The sequence below is a fragment of the Pyrus communis genome, chromosome 17, assembly GCF_963583255.1.
Source record: "Pyrus communis chromosome 17, drPyrComm1.1, whole genome shotgun sequence".
Taxonomy (NCBI): domain Eukaryota; kingdom Viridiplantae; phylum Streptophyta; class Magnoliopsida; order Rosales; family Rosaceae; genus Pyrus; species Pyrus communis.
In genome coordinates, this window is record NC_084819.1 from 16,635,927 (window position 1) to 16,645,610 (window position 9,684).

The 9,684-nt window shown below is 36.9% G+C and overlaps 1 protein-coding gene and 1 pseudogene across 1 annotated transcript; one reads left to right on the plus strand and one right to left on the minus strand.

Moving 5' to 3' along the window:
• Window positions 1–461: 461 nt before the first annotated feature.
• Window positions 462–2,656, plus strand: LOC137723611 (zinc finger CCCH domain-containing protein 1-like). Its single transcript, XM_068462810.1, has 4 exons — window positions 462–593; window positions 1,042–1,210; window positions 1,283–2,094; window positions 2,213–2,656. The coding sequence occupies exons 2-4, from the start codon at window positions 1,174–1,176 to the stop codon at window positions 2,315–2,317; spliced, it is 954 nt and encodes a 317-aa protein (XP_068318911.1). The 5' UTR covers window positions 462–593; window positions 1,042–1,173; the 3' UTR covers window positions 2,318–2,656.
• Window positions 2,657–7,330: 4,674 nt separating this feature from the next.
• Window positions 7,331–9,463, minus strand: LOC137722107 (phospholipase A1 PLIP1, chloroplastic-like; annotated as a pseudogene).
• Window positions 9,464–9,684: the final 221 nt, after the last annotated feature.

Consider the following 9,684-nt stretch of genomic DNA (forward strand, 5'->3'; position numbering starts at 1 on the left):
CCTTTTAATTGGGTTTCATATCGGTATTATATACATTCATATATTTGTTACTTGAGTTAGGGTAGAATGTTTTGCAGATAAATTTATGTTAGTATATTAGTTTTTTTGTTATAAGATATTAAATATATTCTTTTGGAGTTCTAAAATGCATAATATTAGAAGATTTTAATTGATTTTTAATATTTTTAGAAAATATAAAATGAGTATAAAAGAAATAAAAATATATAATTTAATAACTGGACTCACTTCTAAAAACATTTTACGTTTTTGGACCTAGATCTAAGAGCCCCTATAAATTAATACTTTTTATTCTATTTTTTTTTGTTTGGACCTAATATAGCCCACCTCTTATTGGAGCACCGACCTAAGGAAGCCCAACATGAAGCTTCCAACTGAGCTCATTATTTCACAAGCTCAAGCCCATTTTGTCTCGTATTCGTCCCACTCTCGATCTGCGTCCACACATTCAACGCGGCAAAATTGCAACGCTCAAAAACTCCGAAACGTATAAAATCGAATCTTCAATCTTCCAATCGCCCCCAGAAGAGAAGACGACGCATTCCATAGCCCACCTAGCCATCAACAGCAACAAGGTAACTTCTTCTCTCTCATTTTTTTTTTTGTATTTTTGTGATTTAGTTGTTGGGTTACTTGAATTTGGGTGTTTTAGATTTTGGGAATTGGGGATTGCGAGTTTTCTGATTTTCTACGATTGGGGAAATTAGGGTTTAGGGTTCTGGTTAGTTCTTGATTTGGAATTGGTTCAAGGATTTTTGTTTCGTTTCGATATTCGAAGAAGGATGATTATCCTTACGCTTGCAACTTAATTTAGTGTTAGGAATTAAGGTTCTAGCATACTGGATTGTTTAGGGATACAATTGCACAAGTGGTTCAAGGAGTTTAAGTTGTTGCTTAGGGTTGCTTGATCTCCATTTTCTTTACAATTTCACTTTATTTCGTGAGATTCATGTAAGAATTCTATGATGTCTATTTGTTTGAGCTTTTTGGTTAGATTATTAAGTTAATTTTGTTTGTCAGCAGCCCCTGTTAAAAAGGAAGAGTTGCTTCTCAGAACCCAAATCCAACCACTCAGCTCCAATAGCAAGAGTAGCGGTGAAACCATCCCCTCGGCAACCTTAATTTGCTACACTTGCTTTGGTTGCACGTGTCTATATGGCGGATTCAGGTGGAAATCCGGAACCTGGAAAAGGTATGTTCTGTACTTGTTTGAGTTTTTTTAGCTATCGTTGTACATTGTAACATTGATCTATTGCCTTTCCAGTTTGCAACTTCATCCCAAAGTCATCAATGAAGCAAAACATTAGAAGGCGAAGGCCTCATGAAGATGAGGAGGAGGACAACTCAACGTATGGGGGCACATCATTCCCAAGTCAAAGAAAAGCCGCAAAGCCTGATGGCAAGCTGTATTTTTCTAGTGGACCGGCGAAGAGCTCTACATCTGATGGCAGTGCAATCTTTGAGTTCAAGTCTTCGAAAGAAATCCAAGTAGAAAATGATAGCAGAGCAACAGCGACTCTGGAGACTGAGACTGAGTTTTCTAGAGATGCCCGAGCTGTTCGCGAGAGAGTTCTTAAGCAGGCAGAGGAGGCTTTGCAGGGGAAGAGCAAAGAGACTGGGAATGAAAAGTTATATAAAGGGATCCATGGTTATACGGACTACAAGGCTGGGTTCCGAAGAGAGCTAACAGTGGCCAGTGAGAAAGCGGGAGGTTCCCATGGGCCTCTCAGAGCTTCTGCGCACATCAGAGCTACCACAAGATTTGATTATCAGCCAGACATTTGTAAGGACTACAAAGAGACTGGTTATTGTGGTTATGGAGATTCCTGCAAATTTATGCATGATCGTGGAGACTACAAATCTGGGTGGCAGATGGAAAGGGAGTGGGAGGAAGCAGAGAAAACACGGAAGAGGAATTTAGCTGTGGGCCAAGATGATGTGGACCAGTCTGAGGATAATGATGACGACGACGAGGATGGCTCGTTGCCATTCGCATGTTTCATCTGCCGGAAACCCTTTGTTGATCCTGTTGTAACCAAGTGCAACCACTACTTCTGTGAGCACTGCGCGCTCAAGGTAACCCCTCTGTTCTTAATGCATCATCTCAACTCGTTGCAATTATAGAGTTTACCGTTTTCCCATGCCGCGTTTCTTTCAATTGTTTTGCTAACCTTAGTCTGATTTTAATTCACAGCATCATTCGAAGAACAAGAAGTGCTTTGTGTGCGACAAGCCTACTCTTGGCATATTCAATACAGCTCATGAGGTACGGAAAAGGATGGCAGCAGAGGGTAAATAACAGAGATGACACTTTACTTGTTGATTTCAGGCATTTGAAAATTGAAGGCATGTGGGAAGGAATGATTCTCACTTTTGACAGAGCTGGAATTTCTTCATGCAAATCAATTTCGAGCTTTCTTTCATTAGGGGTATAACAATGTCCAAAAGTTTTAGACTTAGGAGCGGCGTAGACCCACTTTAGTTTGTCACACGCAGGCAGTCATCGCTTTAAGATGGATGTAAAATAATTTGTTGAAGAGTTAAAAAGCCTAAGTATAGTCCTTAGAATTGTATGTAAATTGTAATGTGATGGATTTTTGTAAATCAGAGATGCTGAATCGATAACCATTTTGTTTTAGTTTTGGCTTTCACTTTTATGTTAGGGATATAGGGGAAGTACAATTAGAAAATGGGGATGAGCAAAGGTGGAGGAATGATGGTAGAAGGGAAGTTGAACAAAGCACATGGAAGAGTACAAAAAGTGTTAATTAAACATAATGGGGCTAATTAAGCATTGTACTAACAATGATCAATAACTAATTAAACAGAAACTTTCTTTCAAAATGTATTGGTGGCAATCAACCACACCAATACCAAAAATGAAAGTTTCACTAATAAGCGCCTCAAATTTTCTTTTTATAGTAAAAGAGCACTTCAAGTTCCCTTACGAATAAAAAAATTCTGAACACAATTGTTATTGCACCCGATTATTATCACATTTGGCATTAACAGTTGATAGGTGACATTTTATGTATTTTGTTTTATAATTTGACCTTTGAATAGTAATGATGAATTAGAACTTAAGACATATTTCAATATCGAAAATATAAAGTGTTTTTCACTGATATTAGTAATTATTACCGGCTATACTAATTAAAGTACAAAAAATAAGATGCTAAACCCATTTTTCATTTCGAAGGTGGTAACTCGGAAGTTATTAGTCAATTTTATGAGACCTCACATCTCATAGTACATGAAACCCTCGTTCATGCAATCTAGACTCCCAAGCATATAGGAAACCCTCATTCCTTAGCTTTTCTCAATTGCAAGTCATCCTTCGTTGGTTTACGAAGGTATTATGGTCCGTAGACAGTATGGATGGCACGACAGAATCTCTTGCAAGACTTTAAGTTGTTGTCTCTAATACCTTTAAATATTCATCAAGGGAATCGACCACTGCTCTGTATACTGCTCTGTATGCAAGCATTCAGAATGCTGCTGTTATCTTGACACATGGTGAAAATCCAAGCTTTCCAGGTGCGTCACGTCTTTGAGTGAAATAATTGTCGAAATTGACAACTCTCTCCATGATCATGTCAAACAACTCACGCCTCATGCAGAACCTAGCTCGGAAGAAGCGAGGTAGATAGAAATGAGGGTTAGAGAAGTAATCATGCATTAGTTCAACATGGCTCTCTTCCCGATCTCGATTTACTCTTTGTCGGCATGACAAGGTGCCACCGTGTGTTAGCTCATTTTGCACTAACGTAGCCTCCAAATGTCTATGGAAATGCTGATACATGGCTCCTACCATTGCAAAAGTAGCATTATCCTCATTAGATGAGTAGTTATCATTCCATGGTTGGGCCATTACAGTTTAGCGGTTGTAAGGTATTTGAGAAGAAAGGGTTTGGAAGCTTATGTGTTCTCAAATTAGTGTGATACCATTTATAAAGAGTGAATGATATTAGAGATAACGATCCAATGGGTTAGCTTGAGGTGAGAAATCTAATCTAACGATTAGTAGAAAATGAAATCTTAGCTTGTTTGATTTTGGAGAATATGCCATTTAGAGATATAAACCAATGGATGAGATTGATATAATATAATCTAATCAAAATGTTGTTATGAAATGAAATTTTATCTTGTTTGATTTCGGAGAATATGCTAATCAGAGAAATAAACCATCAGATGAGATTGAAATAGGATAATTAAATCCATTGGTTGCTAAGAATATGCTAATTACATCCCTAATATTAGATTCGAAGCTACTATATTCAATTTTCCATCGATTTAAGTCACATTACTTGCATGTGATACACATTAAAGGGTAAATTGGTAAATTTTCATAAAAAAATAATGTATGGAGTTAACTTTGGAGGGTAAATTAGACGTTAGATTCGCAATCTATATGAAATGTTTAGGGCTTATAGACGAGAAAATGACGGTATTACACTCTAAAATGTGTCAAGTGACTTAAATTGATGAAAAATTGGATATAATAGCTTTAAATATAATAATAGAAATGAAATTAGCAATTTTAATGAATTTAGGGATTTATTTTACTGAAAAAATAATTCAAAGACTAAATCGGCACTTCATCCAAATAAATATATAGCCCCAAAGGTACAGAGCCCCAAATTAGAAGATGTTATTTTTTAGAGCCCTAAAAATTTATCGAAGCTTTAAAATAAGTTATATCCATCACTTTTTAGCCCATATAGAGCCTCTAATTGGAAGGTTCTAACAAAGTAGCTTGATTGAATGCCAGTGAAAAATCGGAAGAAGGCGGGTATGACGTCAAGTTTTCATAGCCCTTATGGCCTGAGACCGCCGGTGGGGAGTCCACCCTCGGGTGGTCGCTGTGCCTGTCCTTTCGCCACCTTTGGGAGACAAGGAGTGCTGCTTTCTTTGTCCAAATTTTTCTTTTTACCATATCAATAAAACAAACTCAACAAAAGGCATGGTGTAAAGTCTAATCTTAAATAGTCCCATGACATCGAGTGTCGACATTTTTAAGCAAGTTATTCGAAATTTCAGTACGGACAGTAACACGTAAGCTTGCATCTACCGAAGGGATGAGTCCACAATGTCCTCATTTTTTTCAGCGCTTTGCTTCTCTCACATGCCACTCGTCCAATTACGATAGTGTCCTTGGACCTTTCGACTTGAAAGCAACAGTGTTTGAACTTTTGTTCGCATGATTTTTGCAAATCATAAAAAAAAAAAAAAAAATTAATGTTAACGAAAATTTTTTGATACTGTTTATTTAAAAAAAAAATTATATTTTTACATTAAAAAGTCAATCCTCGCTGGTACTATTATCGTTAAAACTCAAAATTTTCAAACCATTTTCATTAGTTTTTCTAAAAAAAAAAAAAAAAAAAAAAAAAAAAAAATGAAAGTTCTAATCTCAGGTGGTAAAATAAGGAGGTGGATTGTGTGCTCTTCCATTTCCATACTCTTCCCATCCCCTCCTGTTTGTGTGTTCACGGTTAAGCCACGTCAACATTTTATATTCCTATTACTTTTTGTTTTATTATTTCTATAAAAAATTAATATAAAATGTTGAATTAGCTTAACCGTGACCACACATCACAAGAGGGTATAAAAATGAGAGGACGGACAATAGACCTCCGTAAAATAAAGGGTATATCTGTAAACTTCGTATATATATATTATTTTTTTGGTACGACTAATAATACAAACATAACATAATCAATGTTTGATGTAACATCATATCAAATCTAAGTTCTGTCATCACAGAGAAGGAACAGCTTAAGAGCATAAGCCTATAGGAAGCAGAAAATGGCTAGATTGAAGGATGCCATGTCGACGGTGATGGCTGTAATATTTCTCAGGAAGAGCATACAAGTGTACGAGGAATTCGGGGTTTTGGTAATGGACTTTGTTTCGATTCTAACATCAACGATTCAATTTTCAGGCTTCGTTTTCATTCGAAGTACAAGGGTTTCTGCTGCGGGAGGCAGGCAGTCTCCGATGTCGTCCATGTTCGCTCGAAATGATCGGTAGTGTTATCTGCGGATTAAATTCATGCTTCAATTTTATTGAATGCAAGTGATGTGGTTTATATATCATTCAAGTTTTTGGTGCTGTTGTTTTGATTCAGATTCAGTGCTTATATATAATATCAGTTTGTTTTTGGGCTAATTAAGCTGAATTTTTCTGCCAATAATTATGGTTTATCTTAGTAGATTAATTATTACTTTTTTTTATAAATGGTTTATTTAGATATTAATTTGTTAAATTTTCTCATGTATTTTTATTTTTATTTTGAGTGCATGTATTTAACTTCTTAATATGACTGGTGAACCAATTGGCTCTCCATTACTGATTGAAAATCAACATGCATGCTACCTTGACGGTGGTTTATATAGTTCTCCATACAATGTATTTATTTAATTTTTTTTTGTAAAATTTATTTATTTTTGTCAATGGTTTATACAGTCTTGTTTTTGTTTTGAACAAATCATACGGTACAAAATATTCCAATCTCAAGCTTCATGCTTCAAAATAAAATAGAATTTGCATCCATGGCAAAAATTAAGCATTCGTGCCCAAACTTTTTTTCAATTTAAACGAAAACTCAACTCTCAACGACGAATTTAATGAAGAATAACATGCTGAATGAGTTATGGCATATAACCTAAGAAATAAGTCGATATATATATATATATAATTATATATATATATATATTCTCAATACACTCAAACCGCAAATTGGTTGCAGAAACTGAAACAGCAATGGTGCAAGGTACAAATCACAATGATATTAGACGAACAACAAGAGGAAGATCGATTAACTTAGGCGAAGAAATCAAAGCAGAGAGAGAATACAAGAAGAATAGAGAAATAGAGCCGATGAGCTTGTATATTCCAGAGAGTGAGTGATGCAAGTGAGCTGGGAATGCTTTTTTATAATCATGCCCCTGGCTAACCAATTAGTCTCTAAGTAATTAACACTTACGTTAAGCTAACATGATATCTTTATAATCTCAACGCTTCCACGAATGCAGTTAAGCTAACATGGTATCTTCATAATATTGTCCATTTCAAGTTTGAATTTTATTTTGAATTTTATTTTTGCTTGAATCAATGTATTGTTTATCAGATTTACTTGCAAATTTCGTCAGCGAGTAATGTGAATAGATTTAATCTTATCATACATGCAGTTTCACTGTCATTGGAATTGACCTGACTTCTCAATAACTTATAGACCAAATTTTGTAGATTGTACCTTTGTTCGAGAAATTAGGGGAGTGGATGTGAGATATAATTCCTCCTGAGAATCTCTGTATTTATATGCAGGAATTTTTTTTTTTTAAATATCTCTGTATGATCTCTTGTTACCAACTTGTTGCTCTCTACAGACCACTTTCATCTTCACCGTTGGACCAGTGTGGAGATGGTGAAGTAAGCAGCGGCCACAGGAGATTCCACTGTTTCCTCACTTTCCTCGCAACCATCCTTGTGTGTTGCCTTAGGATATTATTCATAGCCTTTAGATAGCTGCATGAGTCGTGATCGTGTAAGATTGTACCTTCTGAACCATAAGCTGTTAGATCACTAAGGGTTTCTAGTGGATGTGGGGAGTTCAAGAAGGCCCTAAAGATATCGGGAGAGAAATCGGATTGCGTGTTGTCCAAGGCATAGAGGGCAGTCCCCATGGGGAGTAGAGGGTGTGGAAGAGATAACTTTTCATCAGGTTGGAGAATGAACAGTTTTCCGATTGGATAGTACATCATCTTCTGCATAAAAACACATCAGAAAAAAATGATTTACTAACGTGGAGGATTTTATGAGTTAGACAAAAATCTATTTGCAGTACGTCCGTCTTTTATTAGGCGACGGGTTTTAGCGATATTTATATTTTCGACAACATATCAATAACCTGTGGGCGCGTTTTACTATTGGCATGTTATTGACAATGGTATTGACACCTTGTTGACATGATATTGAATTATGTTCGCCCATTTCTATGAATTTATCAAACTGGTACCTACATTTTTTATCAGACAAGGGTGTGACTGAAACGAACCATTTAAATGCTTGAGGAGAGTAGCCACATGGTTGGGGTAGTTGCAGGAGAAAGCTCTAGGGACAACATCTCTATGCATCATCGTACAGTGGATGTGATCATTCGCATCCAACCCTAGTGGGTCAAGTAACTTGTAGCCTCCGCAGAACAGAAATGGTGATCCAAATGTGACAACTGGCAGAAGAGTAGAGGGTTTCACAACCTTCCTAGTGAGGAGCATCATGTGGACTGAAAGACCAATGCTTCCTCCAAGACAATGGCCAGTAAATTGAAGCTTTGCGAGTTCACCGTTTCTATGGAAGTGTTCCAATATTTCCGGCATGAATTGCTGGTACATTGCCTGTGCCGCTTCATAGATTCCTCTGTGAACACGTATATTCGTCCCCTACATAGGGACGGTGCCATTAGCTAGGGCTAGTTTTTCAATGGTTAATTTCTCATTTTCTTCCCTTTGAAGATGTAGTATAAGAGTATGTATTGAATATCCATGCTTACCTCAAATTTGGTGGGTTCAAAAAAGAGGTATGCCTGCTGGGATGCAACGGAGTCCATTCCCTGCAAGTGAAGGATGATTACCAATTTACCATTCTATGCATTTACCAATCTGCGTCACGTCATCTCTTTGTTTTGAACATTTGAACCGTATGTACGATGTAACAAATGCCATTGGAGAGCTAGCTAGTGCTAAATAAAGTTAGTAAAGACTTGTCATACAAAGATTGGAATGAAGGGCTTATAAGAAATAACTTGAATCACAAAGCAACGAGTAGAAGTACTGGAGTCATCACAAACAAACCACTCACAAGGCGAGGAGCAGTGGAGTGATCTAAGGTCATTTTCCATCTCTCGTCTTTCCATTTCGCTTGCTGCTGCAAGTACTTTTGTCATTGTTGAACCTTCCATAAAACAAGCTACTTCTGCTTTCTTTTCTAATGAAGATGTTACAAATTGTAGGCCATAGTATATCTTCAAATCCTCGGCCTGCATGCGCATCAGTATTGCAAATGGAAAATGCTTAAATGCCCGACTTAAGTAAATTTGGAATGTAAATCTGTGTGGAAAGTACATGATTAACGAAAACATACCTTGATCTCTGGTATCACACTGGCCATGTTGCACAAGATCGAAGGCTAGCTTAGAAAATAACTTAGTGTCTGACCATGGTACCCTAACCAAAAACCTCGAGAAAGATTCAGGATCGTATGATCTGTCTATCATTTCTCCTTCATTTTCTTCTAAACTACAACTTTCCGCACAACTACCCTCCTCTCCACCACTTCCACAACCATCGTTTTCACCCTCATGGTGAGCGTTGTCTTTGCCCGCAACCTCTTTTTGCTCCAAAATATTGTTCCACAGTTCACCAAGTGCCACAAGCCCCTCCATCCAATTCGCTCACTTTATTTCTGGCCCTTGATCACTAGTACTCTCACCAAACTACCCCATGGCTAGCCTGCATTTTCATATACTTACTTGTGTTCGAGCAAAACAAAAATGATCTAAGCTGATTTGGGACAATGGAACGGTTGCTGTTTGGTAATTTTGAAGGCACGGCATGGATGCGGTTGATGCAATGACAAAGATGGTTAACTGAGTAAAATCTTCGG